General features: G+C 45.1%; 1 protein-coding gene across 6 annotated transcripts in view; it reads right to left on the bottom strand.

Annotated features, from left to right (window-relative positions):
* The window catches only part of ACTN1 (actinin alpha 1), a 97,417-nt gene that overhangs the window by 29,753 nt on the left and 41,102 nt on the right, over positions 1-26,562 (bottom strand). For all 6 annotated transcript variants that reach the window (XM_076344823.1, XM_076344819.1, XM_076344821.1 and 3 more), the window contains exons 2-6: positions 19,817-19,931; positions 14,433-14,552; positions 6,509-6,595; positions 5,834-5,921; positions 4,799-4,877 (exon numbers count right to left, since the gene is read on the bottom strand). In XM_076344823.1, the coding sequence (XP_076200938.1) occupies positions 4,799-4,877; positions 5,834-5,921; positions 6,509-6,595; positions 14,433-14,552; positions 19,817-19,931 (489 nt within the window). The remainder of the gene's footprint in view (positions 1-4,798; positions 4,878-5,833; positions 5,922-6,508; positions 6,596-14,432; positions 14,553-19,816; positions 19,932-26,562) is intronic.

Below are 26,562 nucleotides of genomic sequence, written 5' to 3'. Positions count from 1 at the left end.
AAAGCAAGCTACCTAAGCCCAGGACTAGCTCTGAGATGAGCAGAGCTAAACCTGAGCAAGACCCTGTTCCCTGTGGGAAAAGCTTCACCCCTGGTGGGCAGTGGAGCTGCTCATCACAAATGTGATGCTTCTTTGTGCAAAAGATAAGGTTTCCCTGGGGGGTTGTCCAAGACTACAACAGGGTCTTGAGCCCATGAAATTCCTCCAAACTCCACTGCTTTCAGTTCCATCCCATTGTACACCAGCTAATCATTATTTCAAATCACTTGTTTCAGTTGACTCCCCTGAAAAGGGATAAAGTAGTAAAGACTGGCCTGGCAGCTCCAAGGCTCGCAGTGCAGCACTGCAGCACCACGGCTGCAGGCACACTTTAGGGACCCAAAGGCAGCAGAGCAAACAAAAGCCAAGTCACCTGTTCCCTGATTCCTTCCACAGCTGAAACACACACCCCGGAAGACCACTGACTCAGATGAGGTTCTGCAGAAGTGCCTCGGTTCCCACTCTGCTTACGTGAACACAGAAATGGCAGAGACATGAAGTGGAGCTGTAACTTGCCAGGCTTTAGCTGGGCCAACTGCGACAAAAGCTATAGTTTTACCATGGAGGAATTACGTTGTTTTAACGGTGGCAGACAGCAAACCTGCCCTAAACAGGTGCCCACCTGGCACGTTCTCTGCTTTTGCTGACTAAAGACTACCACGGCTCCTCCCCTTTCACCACAACCCTAACTCACATGGGGAATCTTCTCTCCTCCTCCAGCTATTTCCAAGTCCTTGCAGCACACAAGGTTGCCATGGCAATTATTGCAGTATGACATTAAAAAAATCTTCTATTAACTAGCAATCGAGAAAGGAGATGGAGGGGGAGGAAAATCGAGAGAGAGCAAGCACTTACTATATCTGCCAGAGTTGAAGACACTAGGAAAGAAATCCAATTGGTACAACTCATGTTTTCAGGAATATCTGTAATAAATGCATCCAACACGGCAGTACACAGATCACGTTTCTATATGGATTGCGGTATATGAGGGGGGTGTCTGAGCCATCAGTCAACCATTGTACTTGATAAAAAGACCTTAGATGTGGCTCACAGTTGAGCTACGGTCAGCGGTAAAAGGAGGAAGGGAAACCCCATCTTCTGCATATCCCTCACATGCAGACCATGAGCTGAATCTCGAGATCTTATCTACAGTGAGCTGAACAATAGCAGACAGACCTGCACTGAATAGAAACCATCTAACCAAATAAGTAGCTGTGGTGTCAGAAAATCACTGACACCAAGGCTGGGTGGACTTGCACCTTTTATTTTGGGGCCTGGACTATACAAGCAACTTCAGCTAGGCAGGGCACGTAGGCAGAAAAGAATTGTGCTTGCTCCACTAATATAGCTAGACTAGGAAAAATAGGTAGGAACATAAACTCAGTACAAAACTGTGCTGACAAAAGAAGTTGCTAACTTTTGGGAGGAAAACATGCAGCTACACTGGCTGCCTTTTGCTAGCATACACTGCCAATACAGGGTCTGTAGCATAGACACAGCCTCTGTGAAGGAGCAGAAAACACTAAAACTGCACAAGAATGCTGCCCAAACAGGAGGTACAATGCAGACCTCTTGGCAGCTTGGACTGATGTTCACCTCTCTATCTTATACATTTGTGTGTGTGTGCACAGAAACACACACAACATCGCCAAAGGCAAGCACAACAGAGATGCCATTAATCACTCCCTAGAGCTGGAAGAGACCTGGAGGTGGACCTCTAATCTACTACCCACTGTGATGGCTGCTTCTCAGCAGCCTTTCTCATGTCTTTCTCAGCAAGGTAAGTCCCCTGCAGAGCCAGGGATGATTCAAACTGTTGGTGTTGGTTTGTTTGCTTGTTTTTGAGGGAAGGGGAAGAGGGGAAATAGGCTCCAAGGAGAAGGGCAAGAATCAGCCAAAGGGAAGAGAAAGAAGCGATAAAGGAGGAAACAAGTCACAGAAATAGTCCAGGCAAATACTCTATCTCGGAAGGTGCCATGTTTGTACATTCTACAAATGGGTTTCAGAGATCTAGCATAAAAAAGGCAACTTCCCTTCAGCACACATCAACTGCCAGAGCTAAAGGCTAGGCTTTGAGCCAAGTTCTTCCCAGCTATTTGCTCAAGATTTCAGCTGTGGTAGAGTTCTCAAACATGCATTTAATCTCATGCCTTTAGAGTAATCGAGGCAGAACAATAAAAATGACACAGAAAGAGTCAGAAGGCTGCAGGAGGGCAGAGGGAACCTGATGAAGGAGGGATCAAAGGCAAGTGGAGAACAAAATATGCTGGTTCCCTTTAACCTTACTCCAAGAAGGACAAATCCCTTCCCATCTACATCGATTTTGGCTAGGACAATCACCCTCTCTTTCATCTTAAAAAGCCTGCAGGCAATATGACCAAATAACTTCCTTTCCCTCACTCTCGTTTCGCTTGGGTTTGGCTTAGAGCTTTGTTGATAACGGAGAGCACTGTAGCATTTACCTGGCTGGGTTTGTCAGACGCACATTGCTTAGCTGCTTTTATTTTCCCCAAGATCAGGCACTAAAAATGTAACTCTAGTAATTCATTTTTTTATTGCTGCTGTTTATGTAAACAGATACAGTCTCTCCCCACTGTTTATTCATCATGTGCTGACTCCAGACACTAAAACTGATCAGATAATATAATTGACTGCTCTGCAAGACAGTAAAGATCTAAAAGGTTACTGAAAAGCAGATCAGGCATTGTACAATTCATTGGCTCAAGGATGCAGCTAATTTGATTAACTCATTTACATTTTGTCTATTTGCACAGTGATCCAAGAGCCCAGGTCTATTAGTGATGGGCTTCTATGTTTATTTCCCTAGCTAACATCAAGCACGTACATACTTTATAACACCCAGCCCGTGAGATCAGATGGTCAAACTTTTTGTGTATTAGTCCCAATAACAACACATGAATTATGCTCTTGGTGACTTTTCACTCCACATGTGCACAGATATAGTGAAACTGGATCTCAGCAGACTGCAGGAATGCCAGTAGGATGGGAACCCAGTTTGGTCTTCCATCGCCCTGCTGGGTCAAGACACTGCTGGCAGCACAAACCACTGAACGCTTATTCTCATCATCCACTTAGCAATCTTGTCTCCAAGACACACAGGAAGCAAACTTTGGAGCAGCTAGATATCATGTGGGTGAGGAATTGGTTAGATGGTCGCATCCAGAGAGTAGTGGTCAACGGCTCAATGTCCAGATGGAGATTGGTGACGAGTGGCGTCCCGCAGGGGTCCGTACTGGGACTGGTACTGTTTAATATCTTCATCAATGACATAGACAGTGGGATCGAATGCACCCTCAGCAAGTTTGCAGATGACACCAAGCTGAGTGGTGCAGCCGACACGCCAGAGGGATGGGATGCCGTCCAGAGGGACCTGGACAAGCTCGAGAAGTGGGCCTGTGTGAACCTCATGAGGCTTAACAAGGCCAAGGGCAAGGTCCTGCACCTGGGTCAGGGCAACCCCTGGTATCTATACAGGCTGGGGGATGAAGGGATTGAGAGCAGCCCTGCCGAGAAGGACTTGGGGGTACTGGTGGATGAAAAGCTGGACATGAGCCGGCAATGTGCGCTCGCAGCCCAGAAGGCCAATCGTATCCTGGGCCGCATCAAAAGAAGCGTGGCCAGCAGGTCGAGGGAGGTGATTCTGCCCCTCTACTCTGCTCTGGTGAGACCCCACCTGGAGTGCTGCGTCCAGCTCTGGAGCCCTCAGCATAAGAAAGACATGGACCTGTTGGAGCGGGTCCAGAAGAGGGCCACAAAAATGATCCGGGGGATGGAACACCTCTCCTCTGAAGAAAGGCTGAGAGAGTTGGGGTTGTTCAGCCTAGAGAAGAGAAGGCTTCGGGGAGACCTTCTTGCAGCCTATCAGTACTTAAAGGGGGCTTATAAAAAAGATGGCGGCAAACTTTTTAGCAGGGCCTGTTGCAACAGGACAAGGGGGAATGGCTTTAAATTAAAGGGGGTAGATTTAGACTAGATACAAGAAAGAAATTTTTTACGCTGAGGGTGGTGAAAGACTAGAACAGGTTGCCCAGAGAGGTGGTGGATGCCCCATCCCTGGAAACATTCAAGGTCAGGTTGGACGGGGCTCTGAGCAACCTGATTTAGTTGAAGATGTCCCTGTCCACGGCAGGGGGGTTGGACTAGATGACCTGTAGAGGTCCCTTCCAACCCAAACTATTCTATGATTCTATGTTACCAGTGGCAATTCTGAAAGTAAAGTTGAGTGTTATGGCAAATGCTTTTCTGACACCTACATGCTAGGAGAAGCCCAGTACTGCAGATGGCTCACTGCTAAGCTGGAAGCATGTGACAAGTGTCCAGGGAGGGCACACAGACCCCTCAATGAGCTTTTGCACTTGAACATCAGGTAACCAGTTTCTATCCAACTCTCCACAGAAATGTTAAGTCTGATTTGACTAGCTAGTCTGTAACATTAGCACAGAACTAGTGTCACATTTGGTGTTACTGAATTTGCCAGCTTTTGCTCATCTGCTGGGACTGGGGCACGTGTGTCTCATATAAGGCAGCCTGAAAGCAGTGAAAGTCAAGCAGGGAGCTCATTAAGTTCACGCTTCAGTAAGAAGCCTGAATATACTGATTCATCCCTCCTTCCTTCCCTCCAATCCTACAACTGCCAGCTTGGGCTGAAGTTCTCTCATTATGTTTACCAAGCTAGTTCTTCTCCCTCTTTGCTTCTAAGGAGCCAAGCATCTGATCTGACAAACAAATTGAGTTGTACCTTTCGTAGCTTCCCGTAGTCGATGAGCTCTGGACGGTGTCTATGAATTAAAGCGCAGAAACCAAGGCCGTCCTTCCAACTACGAGAGAGACAGAAGAGAGCACAATGAACAGCGCTCAGCCAGGGAGAGACAGAGTGACGGGCATGAGCATGAGGGAAGGCACCAAGACAGCAGGACAACTAATTCTGGTTTAGTTTCTAGCTAACAGTGCTTCTGCAAGTGCTGGGAAGGAGGCATGTCTTATACCTGCGTGAGACTGGAATAAAGATTCCTTTCAATCCCTACCAAAATCCACTGTGATTAGGATGTTCCCTTTGCATTGCCACCTCCTTTTTGCCAGTTCTCTGTGCTGAACTCTCTGTGCATGTCCTGTGGAGCACGCAAGGACAGGTGTAGAGCTCAGTGTTGAAAAAAGGTGTAGATACAAGCCCTAAAGGAGGAACAAGTGCATGCCTTAGGGAAAAGGCAGATGCCCATAGCTAGCTCCACTATAGTACCGGCTAGCGTGAATGGCACTTAAGCTCTCAAAAAAGTGCTTTACATTTATATGGTTCATACAGCTCTCCAAGACGTGCTGGAAAAAGCACTATTATGCAGAATCTTCACAGGAATATCTGCCAATTTGGAAATATTAAGAGCAAAGCCAGAAAACGTCTCAGCCCTTCCCAACTCTGTCATACTACAAAGTTTCCGGTGCAGCCCTTATTTCATGGCTTCTAAAGCATTCTGAGTTTTCACAGAGCAAAAGCTGTCTTGCTTAGCCTGTGGCACATATGCTGCTCTCAGAGGACTTAATGCTCTGAAGAACTTTACAAAAGCAGCAACCGTAACCAGAATGAGGAATTGGGATGTGGGTACTTGGATCCTCTTATAACCTCTGTCTTTAATTTCCTAGAGACTCTCTGGACTACACTGTTACTGTGTAACATGCATCTGCATTGCCTCGGGAGGTCTGCCAGGAACACTGCTGAATATACCAAGACACATATGAAAATAACACAGATTGTAAAGCTAAGTTCTTGCCTGTAACTCACCTGATGTGGAAGTTCTGGATGTTAACATTTTTGTAGGGGGCTGTCTTCCTCTGACACCATAACAAAAGTCCTTCTTTAGCAGATGTCTCTAGAGAAAGCAAGCAAGCACACCAATTAACTCATTTTCTTAGAAAGCAGGAGTCTCTAGAGCATATGCTAGAAACACATGACCAAATCGTCTTTGGTAGAGACTACACTGAATTGTGCTTTAATGTCACTTGTCAGCAAATTCCTTGTTTGGAAGAGTCTACGGGGATAGTTTTGTTACTATTATTTTCTTAATGAGGTTCTGTAATAAGGAGATAACTTTTTGCGATTAGAGAGGAGAGTTTTGCAGCACTTGTAAGAGATAGGTCCATTTTCAGTGCTAGTCCCTGAATCAGCCTGCAAGAAATGCAATAGATTCCAACATCAAAGTTGGCTTTCAGGCTTAGCCATCCTTTTGAGCTGCTCTTAAAATCTCTTACAAGAAGAGGATGTGAAAAACTTTTCTCAGTATACCTGAACCTGGCCAGAAACGTCAGTGAGATGACAGGGCAGCTTGGGAAGGGGAGCCCCCTAGGGATCTTCCAGTGACTCACCTAAGAGCACATTCTGGGCCTTTCAAGTGGCAAAGCCATTTAGTTACCCCAGTTGTTCGTTGTTGAACAGTGGCTGGAAAGAACTAAGATTTACCTTCAACTGAGATATCCTGAATGGCAAAACGAAGGATGATGGTCCAGATCATTCCAAGAGTCATTTTAACATTGCCATCCACGATTTCTATGGGAAAAAAAGGTAGAAAGAGAAGAAATAGAAGGCATCAAGTTGCAAGTGCAAATCCTAGTAAAACAGGAGCATTGGGGAACATTCTCTTTTGCAGATGGGAGAACTGGAATTCCAGCTGAAAACTGTTCTTCCCTGCCTCCCCAGATGCTCTGCTGGTACAGCACAGTCTTGCCCAGTAGTACCCAGTAATCAGACTTGTTCTCTTGCAGTATAATACTGAGCATAAAACAGACACCGATGATCCAAAAGACCAGGAATAAGGACCAATTTAGATCAGTTTAATTCCCCACAGGGGCCTAAAACCACCTTGTCCAGGTCTAATTCTTATCACTTAGAAGCCATATAGGCCAGACTGGGAAAAAGAAAAGCCTTCCTCTCTTACTCTGTCTACTCCAAGTCACCTATACAACTGCCCCAGCATAATCATACCAGAAGAACCAGTGAGACTTCCCACTGCAGATGAGCTCTGACAGCTGTTTTTGTCCTGTGAACAAGATGCCACCAAGAAAACCAAGAAACATCAACATTTTAATTTCAAACAAGCCTGAATGCTTGTTGTTTCAAAAAAGCCTAAATACACCAGACTGCCTGTATAGGACTTCTTTCAGTCATATAATTGCCAAAAGACTCAACAGAGCGTTCCTCAAAGTACATGCATCCTGCTTGAAGAGGAAGCAAAGACTCATGCTGACCAGCCTGAGCAGACCGTAACATAAACTAAGATGTTAAGCAGATCATACTTTATTGCTTATTGGACTCTGCAATATAAATCAGCAAGGGTCAACAACTCGGAGGTTTTAGAAAGCAACCGCTTGCGTGTGTGAGGTATGATCTGTTTAGAATGGGGGATCAAGGTTCTGGGAGGAGGCACTGGGGGGATGCTGGCCCAGGAACGGGCTTCCACCATGTATAGATTAGCGCCAAACAGTCCAAACAGTGAGCAGCTGGGTCTCAAGTGCTGATCCTCAGCATCTAAAAAATTCCGCACAGACTACGTATACACGTTATAAAATTTACAGCCTTCACTTTTTTGGATAGTGAAACTAGCCGAGTAAGCTGCCTTCTCCTACTCATTCTCTGGCAGGTTCCTGCATGGCAGAAGGATCTTTCACAAACAACTGACAAGTTACAAGAGTATTTTCAGCAAGAAAAGGCTTAGAATTAACCTACTGTTTGGAGGTAGAATAATTCAGGTCCTAACAAGGCTGCCAGAAACCATTTTTGTACTACTGTAGACACCTCTGTGTCACTGCTTCCAGCAGGAACACATCATGCTTTGGGGCAAGTAGAAATTTGCAGTATAGGCAACTGCTACCTGTCTGGATCCTGTCACAAAAGCAACAATATCTGAAATTTTCCTTTTAAGCTATTAAAAAAAGTTTTTCCTCTTATGAAAAATTTTCAACCTCAGTGTATTCACCAACAGACAAGTAGCACGCACCCCAAACACATTGTTCCAGAAACCATGTCCATCTGGTCCAAATTCCTGAAAGCTTGTGATTTAGTGATACATGTGGTGCAACTTCCAGTGTAAATTAGAAGGATAATCTCTGCTGTGCTTTGACATACGTCTGCATTAGGGATTTACAGATTTAAAAGATAGAACAAGGTGGCTTGTCTTGTTTTCTATGGCAGTAAACCCCTGTGTCTACTCCTTTCTGCACTTAAGAGTACACACAGATATCTTGGTGGGGCATCAGTTTGCCCAGAATTAAATAGCCAACAACTTTTCACTGCAGTACAAAAGAACTGCAGTTATTGTTGTTGGCATGAAAAAAAACTATGTTTGCCTGTTGACAGTTTTCTCACAAATGAATTTTTTACAGGTATTTTGGGGTTAGGGGGTTGTCCGCTAGGCTGATGTAAGAAAATGTCATGTGATGACAAGTATATTCAGTTCTGCACTTTCTGCATTCTCCACCCCTCCAATAGAGCACCGCAATTAACTTAAAGGAAAATCCTTGCTATTGTTACAAATACCTGAGATACTACAGCTAAAATATAAAATTGTTTTGTTCATGTGATAGATATTTGTTGGGATTTTCAAAAAGCAAAAAACCCCAATGCTTGTAAAAACCACAGCAGCTGGCAGGAGGACTCTAGGGTATATTTAAGACCTGAAACCAAATTGAGCTCTTTATTTTAATGGACTAGATTAAAATCTGATGGCAATACTTTAATGTTGAAAATGCTTTATGAACACTAATAAATCAATCAGTGAGCTAAACCAGGTAATTAATATTACTGTTCCATGGATTTTAATTGGAAATAAAGGTCAAGATACTTACATAAAACCAGATGGCGTTAAGTTGCTAATGTGGCATTAGAACTCAGCACTATGCTCTGGTCACGTTCTCAAATTCCAGTTTTATAAAGTTAGCTGGTGGAGTTAAGGTGGAAAGCATCTCTTCTCCCCCAGCCCTCTTCATTGCATTACTCACTTAAAAAGGAAGATGTGTGCTCCCTGTTCCCATGTCTGATTCTTCCTTAGCAGTGCACCAAAGCAAAGGTGCTCTGGAAGAAGCCCAGAATATTTCCACCACTTCATCTCTACATATCATTTTACTTTTTCTTGACACAGAGAAAACCCACCACCTACCAAGCAGATACTGATGTCACTGAGATTAGTGAGTGATCCATCCCAGGATGCAGATTTAACCAAGCACACCATCCCCAGTCCCTTTCTTCTTTTTTTTCTTTTAAATAGAGTTGACAAAACTGTTATTATTTGTTAGAAGTGGGTGAGCATTTTTCATTTCTAGAGCTAAAAAACTTCTCCTGGCAACCTGGTTACAAAGTCAGCCAGCCTGATCAGAAAGGCCATATGCTCTTTGGCCCTCACTCACTCGTTTTTCCACCCCTGCATTCCCCAATGCCAACCTCTTTTTCCTTTAGGATCCCTTCAGCACCCTTCAGCCACTGCCAGTCTCTTTCTAATATAGTGGAATATGGCCAAGAAACAAAAGTGAAAAATGTAGTTGCAAAACAGGTTTTCATGAAGCCTTCTGCTTCCTGGTGATGAAGAGAAAGAAACTCCACATGAATTGTTAAAAAGTTGAACGTAACACTACAAAGCTAGAACAATCTACTGCTTAATTAAAGACACTGTGTTTGTTCCCCACTGATATAAGTAAAGCTCAGTAACGTGAGAGCAGTTCACATATTAAAAGGCTAATAATCAGACAGTATCTTCTGCCTGACTCTGCTTTCCAAGTGCTCTTCCTAGGCAGGACCTCTGCAAGCGTTGTCTGCACTTCCTCCACCACCAGCAGCTGTTGTCTGAACAGCAGCAGCAAGTACATGTTATTAATGTGATTTACATTCAACTTGGGGGTAGATCAGTTGCTGGCTAAAGCTGATGAGGCATCTGCATCCACTGGAAGGGAATTTTTTGCACCAGTGAATATGCTTCCACCCAGGTCCCATTATTGTACCAAATACCATGAACAAAATATGCAAAAACTACAGTACTCTCATCCATTTGTTTGACAGCCAATTAAGGGTCTGAAAAATATTCAGCCTTCAGGAGCAAGACTGGCTGGCTACACAGATGTGGCTTTTAAAATGCCACCACCTTTTTTAAATGCATGAACTCATTCTGAAAAATGCAAAAATGAATAAGCTTACTTTTCTACCCTGGCCTGGGTAGTAAGAAGCAGAATCAATGCTACAGAAACTGTTATCCCCCCCTAACTACTTCTGAGTTGCCCATGAGAGCACAGCCGCTGGTTACCCCACGGAGAGAAGGAGTTGCAGGGAATGAACAACTGGCAGGATAGTGTTATGATCTGGGAATTGGAGATGTAGAGCAACAATGGTGACATAAAACAAAGGCTGCTCTGCATTTTGCTTATCCTAACAAAAGCCAAATAAAGCAGGATGAGCATCCATGCCCCTGTCTTCAGAAAGCATGTTGCTAATGATGGTCCAGCCAGATTTAGGACAGGTGGCTGGCATTGATGATGGGGGTGCACATCTAAGCTCCCTAATTGTGAGCGGGCAGGAGATAGGAACAAATACAATGCTATGTTTCACTCACTGACATGGAGAAACCTTATTTTCCCCCTTTTTCCACTGTCAAATGTATGCTTGCTCTGCCTGGTGCTTCAGTAGGTGTTTTGCTCAGATAGAACTTCTGCAATTGTTGAAATCTCTAAGCTTTACTTCTCCTTTCACTTGCGCAGGTGAGAATAGGGACCAGTTCATTCAGTTATCTTTATGCTGAACTGAGCCACATCTGCCTGAGAAAGCAGCAACTTTCTATGCAGATTAGAGGTGCAAATAAAACAGTCTTAGGGTCACATACTTGACCTATTCAACCTGTTAAATCCCAGGAGCTTTTGACACCAGTATGGAATCTATTACAGCAAAAGAAGGCTCCTGAGGTTTCAGATGACAGAGAGATTTAAAAGCAGATGAAAAACCATTTGGAAGCTGCACCAGGCTAGAGCCTTCCTTGATCCAGATTTACACAGATCTGCCGTATGCCATAACCGCTTTGACACTATGGACTCTGGCTAAACAAAGATGTTTAGAATCATCTTGAATTGTTAACAAAGACGGTTGTAAAAAGCAGCTCTTAACCCTCATTGCTTATTCTGTTTGCTTAGTTCACCCTCCATTTAATGTGGACATGGAATATGTCCTGCACTCATGCTGTGTGTAGGAAGTCCTCTTCCACTCTGGTTCTCGTTCCCTGGGACACAGGTGCAGAGCTTGGCTTGTAAACAGCAGAGAGGGATCTTTATTTAATGAAATACAAGATAAATGCCATGAAAACATTTTTGCTGGCTTTAACTCTGATTAAACACTAGGTTTCACAAGGCTTAAGCCGACCTGAGAGTCTCCTTGGGATTCTTTCTGGAGCTTATTTTTTAACCACAAAAAAATAGTAATAAATAAAGCCAGGACATTGATGGCCAATGCCATTTGTCTAATATATACAGAGAACTACAGCTGGGCTGCAGACCCTTCACGCAGGACCCGGTTGCCTAGCAGATACTCAGAGATGGAGCAAGCCACCTCGAGGTGAGGAGTGTGCTGCCCTGGCCAGTACCACCACACTGCTGCTGGATGGTGGTTTTCTCCTCTGGAAGAAAAGCCACCTGGAAAACTTCCTAGACCAGTCCAACCTGACTGAAGCATTTACAGCTCGTTTTCTTGGTGCAGTGTTATGACTGCCTCATTGGCTTTTATCTTCTACTTTGCTGCTGCATAATGTCTTCTTAGAGTCCGAGAGTAAGCCCTTAAAATTCATGCTCCAGGAAGGTTTATAATCCCTTCCATGGTGTGCTGGTTTTGGCTGGGATAATTTTCTTCATAGTTGCTAGTATGGGTCTATGTTTTGGATTTGTGCTGGAAACTGTTGATAACACAGGGATGTTTTAGTTACTGCTGAGCAGTGCTTACACAGTCAAGGCCTTTTCTGCCTCTCACACCACCCCACCAGCGAGCAGGCTGGGGGTGCACTAGAAGTTGGGAGGGGACACAGCTGGGACAGCTGACCCCAACTGACCAAAGGGTCAGTTACGGCTGTGCTGTTCAAAGTAAAAGTCCATTTTTATAGCTGATGTGTCATTTACTGTACACCAAGCACCTGGATGGACTGGGCAGAAGCCCCTGCAGCAGATTATGTTTCCTGGTGACAACCAGAGTGGCCTGGGCTCGCTCCGGGTGCATGGGCAGGCACTGGGGTGGGGGAGCCCATGTTGTGACCATACTTACATAGCCTGAGCTGGCATCCCAGCTGTATAAAAATCAAAGCTAACCTTGGTCCAAACTTCAGTGCTGTGCTACCTTTGGTAGTATAAAGAAACCCATATGGGTTCACCATGTAGCTGCATGGGCACCAGGACAAAGGAGAGCCAGGAACATTTGGCAGGGGAGGTCAGGATCACTGTTCAGACTGATATAAATCATGGCTTCTATCACAAAATGGCACCTCACAGCCTATTTCTGAACAGGGTAACTGCTCTGAATCCATACTGAATAACTGGGCCCTGGAGATCTTTGGTCACAGACAATTTTACTTACAAGTGATTTCTAAGTGCTGTGAGAGTACAGTCACAGCTGATTCAGGAGCAGAGATCAAAAAAGAAAAATCCAGTGGAAGGAGAGGAAAAGGCAAACTAGTGCCAGGGAGAGCAGAACCAGAAAAAGAAAAAAGGGAATAGAGCAGGGAAGATAGGTTTTATGCATGCTCTAGACTCCCAGAAGGATCCAAATGTCTGTCCAAGATCCAAATGACAGCAGGAGCTGTCTTAAGGCAGACCACCTCTGGCTCCAGGTTCAACTTCCAGTTTGAAAAGGGTCCCATATAGATATTGACTACTGTATCAGACGCTGGATGCATCAGTCTTTTTTGTAAGGGCACAAAATGACCTTAGATATGCATTTGTGCTACATAAACAGTACTCAGGGCCAGCAACTTCCTCAGGTTGCTCCTGTGAGAAAAGCTGAGAAAATTGAAGAAAAGTTTTGCATGCAGAATATCAACATCATTGAGCCATTCACCACTTGTATTTCGCTCTTAAATACTAAACGCAGTAAAGAAGTGTCTGCAATGTCCCTGGACACTAGTTTCAAATTGTTCCAAAGTCTCCATAAAGTTAAAGCAGTACGTTGAGGTAAAGGTCTTGGTAAGGCAAACATAAGCACCTGCAGCAGCTGAGGTATTCTGCCTGATCTGACACAGAACAAGCGGACCATAGGATGGGCACATCTTGGAGATGTCCCCAAGAGCATGCCTGAAAGGCCAAAATTGGGGACAGCATGCCAACACTGCTCTGACCTCCTGGGCTAAGAACAGGCAGGGCTCAGCCCTGCAGCCCCGCAACTTTCCCAGAGGAGGAATGCTCATCCAGAACTGTATCACGGGCTCATTTCCTGGCTCTGTCATGAGTTTCCCTGGAGAAACCACATATTTCCATCTGTAAGATGGAGATAACAAACCTTCCTCATTTTCCATGGTCACTGTAAAGACAAACCCCGAAATACCACAGAAGCAGAGTGTCTCCACAGCAACAGCGACAACATGAGTCCATAGGCAGGACTCACACACAGATCCAGAGCAGAGGAAAACAAGTGTCATGAGAACACAAATAAGATGACAAGTTGTTAAGGTTTATAAAAGAGCAAACTATCTTACTAACCTGCAAACCCTTCTGGGTCTCGGGTGACATATCTGCAAAACACCCACCATCTTTGCTAAAAAGACAAAAATACTGCACAACTCCCTGTTGTCTGCATGATCCACAAGTTCATCTTGAAGGCATCCCTGGTGCTGCCCACAACGGTGTCTACACAATACACAGGCTTCCAGCCAGAGCACCCAGCTTTCTGGGGTGCACAACAAGAAGCCTAGAAGCCCTGAAAATTGGAGCCTCTGGGGTCCTTGACACATGCTGGGGACTGCACTTGGCTTTGACCCATGGGATGTCCTACAGCAATAGGAGATCTTTCCCAGCAGCTCTACAACAAGCTAACTACAAGCAGCTGCTATGCTTCAATTGAGACTTTTCTTCATTTGAGAAAGAAACATCTCAATTACTTTCATTCTGCCACTGCTAAATGTTTTCCTTAATTCATGAGAACTGGGAGAAAAGCAGGAGGACCTGACCAATAAGCTCAAGTGGGAATCAGGTTTGGCAGCTTGGTGTGAAGGTGCGATTTAAAACCAGAGTAAAGGCCTAATATATCCCCTTTTTTCCCCCCATGGCTTATTCTACAAGGACATGGTAGGGCTAGGGGGGTGCAAAGGGAAATGGAGCTATGAGAGAAAGTCAATGGCTAAGCACAGCTTGGGCCCAGACAAATCAGCTGGTTTCTTTACCTTCTGCTCCAATAGATACTAGTTTGACTCCTTTGCTGGCAATGAAATCCAAGGCCTTGTTCACGTTGGATATTTTGTGCACTCGCATTTTGCCTCTTTCAGGCTTAGCCAAACGTTCACCTATAAGAAAAGAGAAAAAAAAAAAGTATTAGAAAACAATTCTGAACCCTTTCTTCCCTGGTGGGTGTTTCCCCATGCTGGCGGCTCCCGCTGCTCAGCCAGGCAGAGGGTAGACCTCCCTGCATCCTTTCTCAACAGTGAATGCAGGACAGCCACACTCACTGTTAAGTACCCCCAGAAAGAATCAGACAGAAAAGTATCTTTTTGTTGCATCCCAGATAATTTAATAATAGAGGAACTGTCAGCACTGAGTCCTTTCCACAGCAGGTTTGTATCAGAGGTGAAAAGGTCCCCAAAACCACACTGAGCTAGACAGTACCGTTAACGGCAGATAATGATGCCTGGAAACAGCACAAACTTCCTCCCCCACAAAGACAGGTGAGGACTTCCCCTCCAGCATTTACAACACCCAATTTATAAAGCAAATCTCTCCTTCTTGGAACTTCCTACAGTCAAATATGAGGGTGATCTTGTACCTTGCCTTTCTTTTCCCCAGCCAGGATACAGGCCTCCTACCTCTCTAGTGTCTGCACTGAATGGCCACAACTGCCTGTATCAGGAAATAAAATCACTTCTTTGGCAAGTGGCTTTATAACTGTAAGGACTGTCATCTCAACTCCTTTCCATTACATGTTTGATGTATTTCTGACTCTATGCAATGGTCTCTAAAATGGTATGCATTTTAAATGTTTATAATGAGGCAGAGAGAGGGAAGCAGCCTAGCTCCAAGGTAAGAGCAGGTAAATCTCTGATAGAAATGAGTCTTAGGGCAAATGCCAGCTCCTGACTGGAACAAAGCTGGAAGATTTGGAAAAGCACTTTCTTGACCTTATTTATTTGAAAGAGTTGCATTAAGTGCGGTCATGCCCTTCTTGATAGGCTGCCTGTGACTAGGCTCACAGCCTACTTTTACTAACACTAACCCAACACGCAGAGTAAGCAAATTAAAGCTTGGACAGACAAGTGGACTTCTCAAAGGAACCTCTGCTATAGAAATATAATTAGACAGGACATCAGAAACCACCTGTATGTGACACACACCACCAAAAAATGAGCAGAACAGCCACTTTCAGATCACAAGCTCCAGAATACAAAAAAGATATAAACAAAATGCAAGCAGGTTTTGCACTTTGAAAAAAAAAGTTATGAGATCATTAAAAAGAGATCAAATGGGCAAGTCTAGGCAAGTAACTACTCACCTGACCTATTCAGTTCCAAAAGTCTCCTGCTATATCTTGAACCTGAATATTTAAGTCAATGCGAGCTGACTCAAAACCTTTATTTGAGGCTTAAGGGTGAGAAAGAAAAGTACTTTTTAAAGAACTCTTTTTCATACTAAAACTGAAATAATAGCTTATTTCCTAACAAAGGAGTGAGGAAAAGCTAAAAGGGAGAAAAATAGATTATCTCCATAGCCATGCCCTACAAAGAGAAAAAGTCTGGAAATGAAAATCCTTTGAAAGTGTTTCAGTGACTGTAGGCTGGTGTCATTAGCTCTCAAACTTAAGGATAAAACCAGATTCACGTTCAAAATGAAACACTGATGTCTGACAATTTAAGTAAAAAGATATATTTATGGTACTACCTCCATCCTAGGATTAAAAAAAAATCTCTTTTGCTTTAATGGAGCCTCAAGTACACGTCATGGTACGTTGCTTTCTTTTTCCATTTGGATAATGCTAGCCATTCTAAATAAAAGTGGAAGCATTTTTTGTGACAGTTTCACAATGACATTTTTACATGTAGTTTCACAATAGACTTAAGCAGACTTATGCTGCCAAATGTCAGCTGGTTGAACCAGCTAAAAAATAACCATTTTCTTCAGCTGACGTGACTGTAAACTAGCCTTGCAAAAAGAAAAATAAAGACAAGAAATTAGGTTTCAGCTGAAACAGCAAGCTGATCCAATTCACCTTGTGGCCGCATGATGTGCATTGCTAACACAAGGGAGAGCATCTGAACTGCTCTCTCTGGGGCTGGGGAGAGCAGGATTGTTCCCTCTGACAGGCAGTGCGATCTGCAAGCAGTTGATGGTGAATGCAAAACTGCAGTCTCCCTCTCTCAAATACCACAACAGCATATTTGTTTTAGCATCATTTTTTGGGGAACTTAAAGTCCCAAAACCCAATGGCTATTTCCTTCAGACTTGGACTTTATTACAAATTTAGATTTCCAGAGAAAAGCTTCATCTGGTTCCATGCCATACATTATTAATGATGTAGACTGTTAAAAGGGAAGCTTGCTAGAAGTATGTTCTACTTTCAGCTATTTGCATCATTGCTTTATTTCTCAGTACTTCTCCCAGCTGAGACAATGAAAATGGTCTACTCGCTTCCATTCTCTGATTCTCATGTACTAGCCCAAGGCTGTACTTTAAAAGCCAAACAATGCAAGGAAGTGTTGGCATAGAAGTTGTTTACAGCAAATTTGTTTAGGAAAAATTTCAATTAGTCATTCCTTCTGTTTGGGGCTGGGGGGGGAGCCTAACAACTTTATTTTAAAAGTACTAAATGTGAGCTTAGCCTTTTTCAGTCTTGTAGTATTATTTTTAAAATGGCTTTGTCAGGGGAAGGAAATGCATGTGGTGAAAAATGAAAGTGTATCTTTTGGGGCAATTTCCAGGGGGGGCCCAAGTGCTACTTCCCATCATGGAGGCCAACAGGTGAGGACTCGCAATGAGGAAGTCCCAGAACTGTCTGTGGAGCTTCCCCCACCGCAGAGCGGCTGGGGGACCGAGGGACTCTGGCTGGGCTGGAAGGGGACCCGTCAGCAGAACAGCTCACCACCAGAAGGTACTGGACTGAGTAAAACCGAGGCGCTCTCCTCCTGCAGAACATCACCGCTTCCCTTATTTTGGGAAGTCACATCGGACGGGAAAACTGCTTCCTACCTGCCCAGCAGCGACATGTCTCCAAGGGCATATGGGAGGGTCTGCCCTGAAACAGGTCTCCCACAGCCCCAGTGGCACAGTCCCTCTCCCACCCTAGAGCCTCCAGCAGCTTCCCTGATGCCGGCTCCATCCTTCCTCCCACAGCAGTGCGGCGGCAGCCACTGCTGCAGTGGGGGCAGAGGGAGATAGCGCTCCCTCACTCCCACACACCCCAGCCGGGCGGCCAGGCGGAGGAGGCACTCGGCTCCACACGGCTTTCGGCCAGCCCGGCCCAGCGCTCTCATGGCTGAAGGCTCTTATAGCCATCACCCTTTGGGTCAGAGGAAAAGATGAGCCTGCCACAGAGCAAGCCTGCCCACGCCAAATTCCCGTCAGCAGCTCTGCAGTCCCGCAAAATACGGGAAGAGGAAGGTGTGGAGTGAGCCAAGGGCTGAAAGGAAAGGCCAGAAGCTGGAACTGGAGGGCTAAGAGCCATCCGGAGACTCACCCTTTTGGCAGGCAATCAGTGGGAACCATGGCAGGAACATACAGGCAAGCCCTTGCCAATCAGGAGACTCCTTACCCCCAACGCTGCTCCTGGGCTGGGCTGCTGCTTCCCCAGCTACGGGCCAAAGGGGCTACTAGCAGGGCCAGCAGCTGGAAGGAGGCTCTGTAAGAGCAGCAGGGCTCACAACGGGAAATGGAGCCGCCAATGATGGAAATGAAATGGGAAAAAAAACCCCTGTGCTAAATCTCCCCTCTTTTGCCACTGTACCTAGGAGAACTGCGCTTCTAGCTTCTGCTGGCTCTAAGGAAAGGATGCTCAGTCCTTAGTGTGTGAAGGACCATGGCCTCTGGTGGGATGCAGCCCACAGCTGCTCCTCATGCCTTTGCCCGCTGGTCATCTAGCAGCAGGCTGCGGGCACAGAGCCGCTCTGCAGCGGATGGGGAAATGCTGTGCCTACACCACCGGTGTGCTCGGAAGCCGTTAGCTTCTTCCCAAACTGAGGGGGGTCCGACAGGCCCTGCCGGTGGGCTCCCAAAGGGACAACAGGAGAGGAAGAATGGGAGGTGAGGCAAGGAAATTAAGCAGTGTGAGATATGAGACCCCCTGCTTTAGCACTGAGCCTCATCCGCCCTCCCCTGTTCATGCTTCTCTCCCCTATCTTCCAGTTCAGCGATGAGAAACTAAGCCATTAAGGCCCATCTGCCCCAGCTTCCAGGCTGCAGCCCCTCCTCTGCAAGGGAACATAAATACAGAAAATAAACTAATAGGACTCTGCTACCTCGTTTCTTACAGGCACTGCAGAAGCAATGTACGTGCTGCAAAGCTCTGATAATATTTTGAACTCTGATCCCTCCAAACCACCAACATGGGCAAAAACCCTGAGGTTTTATCCTATATTCATCAATTCTGAAAAACACATATACTGATAGCATCTTTGCAGGAGCTGGCAAAGCGGAAGGGAAGGAAAGGAAAGGAGGGGCAGAGGGAAGCCAGTCTGAGTGCTTTATTGGAAAACATACCAAGAAGGTCAGGAGTGCAAGTCACTGGGTTACTATTACTGGCTCAAAAGCCATCAAAAGAAAGTCTGTGAGCATATAACCCCAGTTTCATACATACAGTCTTATCCCCCCTCAATGCCTCCCACAATACTTTACTAAGGTATTTATTTCATCAGCATATCAATAGGGATTACTGCTTATATGAAATAATCCCTGGGAAATATCTGTCAAGTAGTGGGACATTTGTGATAGGGAGTGAAAACAAATCTGACCTAACTTGTTCATATCACTGTTTTTATTTCAGACTGGGTTTTCTGGGATTTTGCTTTTCTCTGGGATTTTTTTTTTCCCTGAAGGCTTAAGCATTGAGCTCAGATTGAAACTAGAATGGAAGAACTTCAGTCACAGCTGAAACTGAATGACACAGAAGATTTACTGGTTTGACTCCTCTCTTCCAATAACTTCTATCCTATTCCCACTGTCATGTGGCTTTGGTATGATTTGCCAGTGCAGCATTCCCACACTCTTCCCAGAGCTGCTTCATCAGCCCTGCCAAGCAGTAAGGGCCATTGCCTGAGCCTTCACAGGGGGCCGTGCATTCCTGACGGGCAGAGGAAAGCAGAGAGGCAGGAGCAGGAATGCAATGGGCAGCCTGCACAGGCCATGAGGCTTAGAGTACATTCCAAAAGCACATTAATGGTCACTGCTGGAGACAAGATATTCATTAGGGAAAAATTTGTTCTGAATCAGAAAGCAGCTGTTCTTATATTCCGGCAAAATCTGCAGCATTACAGCCCTTGCCGTCCCTATTCTGTGAGAAAGGGGAAGGACAGATTTCAGAACGGAGATGCTCAGTACACTTAAGAGCACCACACAGAACCTCTCTCACCTGAAATGACTTCCAGAAGTAACATGAGTTTAAGACCATCCCTGAAATCTTCCTCTATGTTCTCAATCTGTGTCCCAGCCTTGCGGAGGTGAGAATTACACCATGCTGTAAACGTCTAAAACACAGGAGAAAGAAAAAAAAAAAAGCAGTCAGTAATCTTCCCAGAAGCCAAACAACAGTTCAGAACCAAAGCAGTGCTGCCAGGTACCATGACACAGATTCAAATGCTAGTTAGGTTATCATCTTTCCACCGCTGTCCTTGTGGAGTACAAGCATTAGTACCTAAATATGCAAAGAAGTTGCAGGGTGTTCCCATGACAGAGGGAGTCTGAGAGAGGCAGTCACTTCATGGCTCCAGCATGTCTGATTTTCTGGAGAGGCCCCTACATTTTGTGTTTGGTTTAGAATACCTTGAAACTGATTTTAGGGCATGCTAAGTGCTCAGATTGCTAGGGACTCCAGTGTTAAATGAGACATCTTAACATAATATGAAGGAGAACAGAAAACAGCATTCCAGATCTTCTCGTCTCTAGACTGGTGCTTAAGAAAAGGACCATTCTTCTATGGCCAACTGCCTCTGGTCTACTCCATCCCCAGCAAAAACTGCAGCCCTTAGACAGACACTGAGGGACAGCGTGCTGAGCTCCTCAGCCACATAAACCACATCCCAGTAGCGTCTGTCCTGCTGCCTCCATTCTCACCGACTTGCTGCTAAGCAGACCTCCCTCCCCTGTGTGAGACTGTCCCACCTTCCCTCCCTCCTCATGTGGAGGAGTAAATGCTTTCTGAATAACGATGCTGTCACCTGTCTCAGCAGAAGTGCAGGTCCTAGAAAGGATAAAAGTAAGCATTACTTAGTGACACTACTGTCTAGCACAGTCCCAAACTCCAACTATTTGAGAGCCTCTGGCAGAAGGATCATTGTAGCCACCTCAATGATAGAAATCACAGTCACTCTGTAATTAGTGATATTATGCACCACCACTGGAGTAATAATATGAGTTTGAAGTGCAGGAAGGACTGAGGTCCAAACTACAACACAGCCAGCGGCATTCAGGCTAAACAAAACTCTTTTTGGAAACGCCTTCTGACCTCAAGTGGTCAGGATAAGAGGATCTCTCATATGAGAGAAATGAATTTCACCACAACTGATGACAAGACACATTTTCTGCGGTTGCAATCTGTCAGCCCATGTTCTGAACAATGGGCATGTGGGGCACTGGCGGGGAAGAGACCATCTCATCCAAGAGATGTGATAGTAGGGATTATCTCAAAAGAACACTATGTGAACGGGTCTGAAAGAGAAAAGTAAGTGCTACCATTCGACAGTCAAAACACAAGAAGCAAATATAAAACACCTCAAACACCTCAGCGTGGCATGGTCTTAAACAGGTGAATCAAAGAGCCCAACCTGGAGATGCAGAAGCTGTTTGACACAAAAGTAATGTTTGAAGAGTAAATGGTAGCAACTAGTTCTTTTAAGGCTGACAAGTTTGTCCAAGTGCTAATGAATGTGTTTCACAGTGTTTGAATAGGACACCAAGTAAACTCTTTCCTTCGTACAAACTGATAACCCCTCAATCACTCTTTAAATAGAAGGGTGAGGTTACTCAAAAAATGAGCGGCTCCAAAAGCTCAGTGCTACCACAAAGAAAGGAGGTCTTTCTTCCGTCCCTCTCCCAGATGTGCTCCCAGAGCCCATTCAACTCACTGACCCAGCAAAGAACTGTTTACTTTCTTTGGTAAGGCTAGTTGTCTGCTCAGTTAGTGCATGGAGGCAGTTCAGCAGAGTCTAACAAGACTCTGCAAGAGGAAATTGGGCATACATGGGCCAAGAAGGAGGGTGGAGCAGACCACAGCAGTCATGCCATCTTAGGCTGTTGGGAAATCGCAGCAGAAAGGACTCAGCTGATACTGAAGCACGGCATGCCAAAAATTTAGAAATGCTTCACCACTGCTTACACCATGCACAGGATTTCAAAAGAAAGACTACCCCAAATGGCAAAGAGCATCAGGGCTTGTTCTTATTTGTCTGGAAGCTGGGCTTCCTCGACTAACCTGCTCGCATTCATGCTTACACGGCTACAAATAGTGTAGCAGAAACTTTCCTTGGAAAAAGCATTGCTCAACAGCTGCCGAGCTTCCCACTGCTGTGTTCTGGCCTTGCTCTGCACCAAGGCTGTGGGATGGAGCAGGATACCAGTGCAGCTGTAAATACTTTCATGGTAATGGCCCTTTGGAAGGATGCATGTATTGTGAAAGTCTGAGATCTCTTTTTTCAAGATGGCCCGGTTTCCTTCCAGATTTGGAAGCTGTAAAAAAAGAGTAAGTCATTAAGCACCTTTTATTGCTTTTTAATGTTATTCCCCTGAGAAATAAAAGTGGGTTGTTTTTTTTCAAATAAGAGCGGTTTTATTTGAAAATGGACCCTGTATCCTTAAGTACATCCTTTTGGCACTACCTTCTTCATTCCACTGCCTGCGCTGTGTTATGTGAGAAGAGGTTCATTTATTTGGCTCCCTTTTGAAGCCAGGCTCTTTCACTCCTCCAGAGGGGCAAATGAGAGCAGAGATGCTTTCAAATGCTACATCATCATCACATATCAAAGTACGAGAGCAAGTTATGTTCAGGAAGGTTGTGGATGCCCATGAACCTCCTTCTCATATTTGAAAAGGAGACAAAGCAAGATACCTAGAGCTAGTGACTGGCCCTGAGTTACATTACAAAATCCACGTTGAATTGAGGAGGAAGCTTGAGATCTAACTCACAGGCCACCAGGCTGCACTTTTATTTCTTGTATACTTCTCTGAAGCCATTTCAGTTTTGTTTTCCATCAGCCCAAAGCAGATCAGAAAGTTCTGCTTTAAATCATGGATAGTCCCGGGATAGCTCAACGGGGCATCTCTTCGCACGTTTTGAGCATGGAAGAGGGCGGCTGGGTCTACATTTCTAAGAAACACAGATGAAATTAAAAGCAAACCACAAATCTTCTAAACTTTGCATTATTATAAAAGCCTGGCAGGATAACCAGATCAGCTGGAGTATTTTTATTGCTGCATGAGTCACCTAGGGCTTGGTGGAAAAGTAAGTCCCAGAGCCAGCACTCCAACTTCTCTGCTGGAGCCATCTCCACCACATCGCAGCCTCAGACATGCTGAAGTGAGATGACTCTGCAAAACACTGCCATAGCTATCAGTGGCAGAGCTGACACCTCAGCTCCTCAAGGACGCGGACCATGAAGGGTTAATAGACAGAGCACACACAGTTCCCACTAGACAACTCCCAGATGTGCAGACATTTTCTCAAGGCACCCTTCAGGTCCTACATGAACTCCAATAAGCATAATACCATAAGCAGTACAACAGTGTATGGGAACAGCAACAACCAGCAGCCCGGTGTGGATGCATTAGGCCATTTTACCAGAAAGTGGATTATAAATGCTTTTAATAATTGCAATGGGATTCACAAACTATATTCTTCACAGACCAACCCAGAGCAACATCCATCAAAATGTAATAATCAGAAAACAGTTTTATGTTGCATTTGCTGCATATACTGCACAGGAGTAAAATATCTTCTTGCTTCAAAGTAGTAAATTGGAAGGAGATTTGACAGACAGATAAGAGAAGGCTGGAGAAATGTGGCAGAAAAGTCAGGGGGAGGAAGAGAAGAAAGGAGAGCTGAAATTTTTGCTGTCCGCTAGGTCTTGCAATCCTGGCAGTCTTGTTTGGAGCCATTTTTACTGACTTGGCTTCACGCATCTGCACAGGATCCTTTTTGTTATTCTAGGAAAACTACTGAAACCACCCACTCGCCCCATCCACCTTCTGGGCAACACAGCTGCTCCTCCCCACGCCCTGAGTCACAGCTAGCGGTGGCAATCGGCTCGGGGCGGCCGCTACGCCCTGCTGTGCTGCCTGTCACCAGCAAACAAGCTTTCAAAAGGGGAAAGGGCTGCCGAGAGCAGCCAGTTGTCTTTCCGGTGCAGGCTTGGCCCTGGGAGCAGCCAGACAAAAAAAACCCCAAAAAACACTGATGTTTGCTGGGGTGAGGTGAGGCGCACCCCAGTTCAGAGGGCAGAAATGCACTGCCAGGTGGGAAGCACCGTCTCCTCAGTCGTGAGCTCAAACCACTGCTCTGAGGCAGCAGATGTGCTTCCTTGCTGCCTGCAGACGCAGAAGCCTGGAGATTATTCTCCTGCTTACCTCTAACTCCTTGTCCCAAAGATGAGGAAACAAACATTCTGTTAATCTTGAGGCTTACGGAAATTTCACAGAGCTGGAAAACTACTTACTGTTAAATAACAGCACAAAAACATACCATCAACTGGATTTTCTTCACACAAATCTCACACCATAAATTTTCTATGGTAACTACACAAGAGGTGCAAACAGAGCTGTGTTTCTTGGCCCTTGGATCTTTCCATATATTGTACTCTTAATTTCATTTTTGGACACAACAGATTGCCAGGACGCCCCTGCAGGTCTGCCTCTTGTTCAGTGTTCACAATGGAGGATGCCCGATGAAGGAGTGCGTGTGCACTGTGTACATACATACATGTATGTACATGCATGCATTTCTCATCATTGCTCTCTGTGCCCCCTGCTCCCATCCAGCTATGATTTGTAGCTTCCTTTTTTTTTTTTTTTTTACACCCCAGCTTCATCAGCAAGATCCCTGACACTGAGATCAACTCTTGCTCTTTGTGTGCTAGATGCTGTACAAACAATAGGACCTTCATGTTCTACCACAATATAACCTGTCAGATAACAAAAAGAATAACAAATGTTACTAAAAGCAAGCAAATATGATTAACTGTTCTGCCGCCTGAGCATATGAGGCAGGTTTACTGCTGGGGTAATTTCTACAAGCCTACCTGCATACCTATTTAAAAGGCATGCACACCCTTTTTCTGACACGACATGAAAAGTCCCTGCTTCTTCAGAGTTCACTGGATTAACCCTTGTCCAGGCATGAGTTAACTAAAAACAACAGCCAGGTGATTGCTGGAGGTCCTGCAGCCAAAGCTCTAATGAGATCCCATCTTCAGCTAGCTCCTTCCAGGTATCTCCCAGTCCTGCCAACTGCAAACCTACCTTTGGTTCTCCCTGTATTACACGTGCATGCACACATGTACTTTCTGGTACTCTTTGCACTTCCCAAACTTTTGCTTTTGTTCCTGAAAGCCAATAACCTTTCCTCTTCACACTCTCCTTTCCAAATTCAGTACCTTCTGGTACCAAAGTGGCTCAGGCAACGTTCCTGAAACCTAGGGAAGCAGGACAGTGAGTCAACATTAAGTTTAAAGAATGCTTCTGCTTGGAAAGCAGCAGTGCTGTGGCACCACTGAGAGTGGATCTAGAGAACTGTTTGCTGCAAGAAAAGAGTCATAAGGCGCTTCAGCCGCTGAGCAATTTTAGCAATGTAAATGTCGAAGCTATCACAACCACATAAATGACAGATATTAAAAAAAAATGGGCACTTTTATCTCTTTGTGGCTGCGACAGTGACATTCCAGCTTTATCTGACCTTTCCAGATGCTCTTTACTTCTCTTCTTGCTAAATCACTCTTCCATGCAGCCCTGCTTTCCATGGGTGAGCGTAAACTTTCTGACACAGCCAAGAGACTGCCATATTTGTGTAACAACCCCGGAGAAGCTGTAACTGAGCCAGAGCAGTGCTGCTTGCCTCCTTTCTGACAGGAGAAAGGTCTGGCTTAAGCAACCAAAGAAAGAATTCACTGGAGCACTGCCTCGCCAGAACACCATCGCTGTACTCAAAGGGAACCAGTGTTCATGGCCACCAAGGCACCCTCCTTCGTTGTGTTTATGCTGGGAGATGAATTTTAAGCAAGTATTTCAACACAGCTCTGCTGTTGAGATGTGTCCACAAAGGTTTGGCTCCTGTTAAGAAGGGGATGGAGCTGCTAGCGCACAAATCTCAGCCTAGTAGCACAGTTTTATGCTGTCTGCACATGCGCTCTGCAAAGTGAGGTCTTGAACAGGCTGAAAGCTGTGGGTGCTAGCCCAGGCTTTCTTAGTGTTGTAGGGGAAATGACAAGAAGACTCCCTTTCCAGTCACCAGAAAAGAAAGCAGGATATTCAAACAATACATCATGCATAGCAGGAAAACAAAATCAATTTACCCAGCTGCAAGTGCTGCTCTTCTGCCAGTTGTGAGTTCAGAGGAGTGCACCTGGGCTTCTGACTGCACAGGCTGCATTCCCTGCCTGGCCTGAAAGCAAACTCTCCACAGCACCTGCTTACTAGAACATCATACATTACAGGACTGCTGAGACAGATCTGCTAATTCTTGCAACAAATTCTACAGCCAATTCCACGTTGCAAGGAATTTTATTTAAATGAAATTATCTGGAACGATGACTGAGGCACTCAGCTAATAACGACTAATAGTTTATTAAGAGCAGGCAGAAAACTGCTGCACACACGGCTTTTTTAAGCAATATAGTTACAAATGAAGCAGTTCCAGCTGCCCCAAAATGGGATCCTTTCCACCTTGGTAATCTGGGAGCTGAATATACTGTATCAAGTAAGGAGGATACTAACCCACAGTCACCACAAATCTCTCTCTCTTGCTCCTTGAACAGACAGAGTAGGCCATCATTAGCTTATTAATCAGAAGTTTTTGGACTGAAAGGCTGGGCAGGCCATGAAACAAATCTCACCCATCCAGTCCAAGTTTCCCTGCACTGAGCACTAATTCATTACCAGCATTAACCCCCAGGG

The sequence above is a fragment of the Aptenodytes patagonicus genome, chromosome 7 (genome assembly GCF_965638725.1).
Source record: "Aptenodytes patagonicus chromosome 7, bAptPat1.pri.cur, whole genome shotgun sequence".
Classification (NCBI taxonomy): Eukaryota; Metazoa; Chordata; class Aves; order Sphenisciformes; family Spheniscidae; genus Aptenodytes; species Aptenodytes patagonicus.
This window is presented reverse-complemented; position numbering and strand designations above follow the sequence as displayed.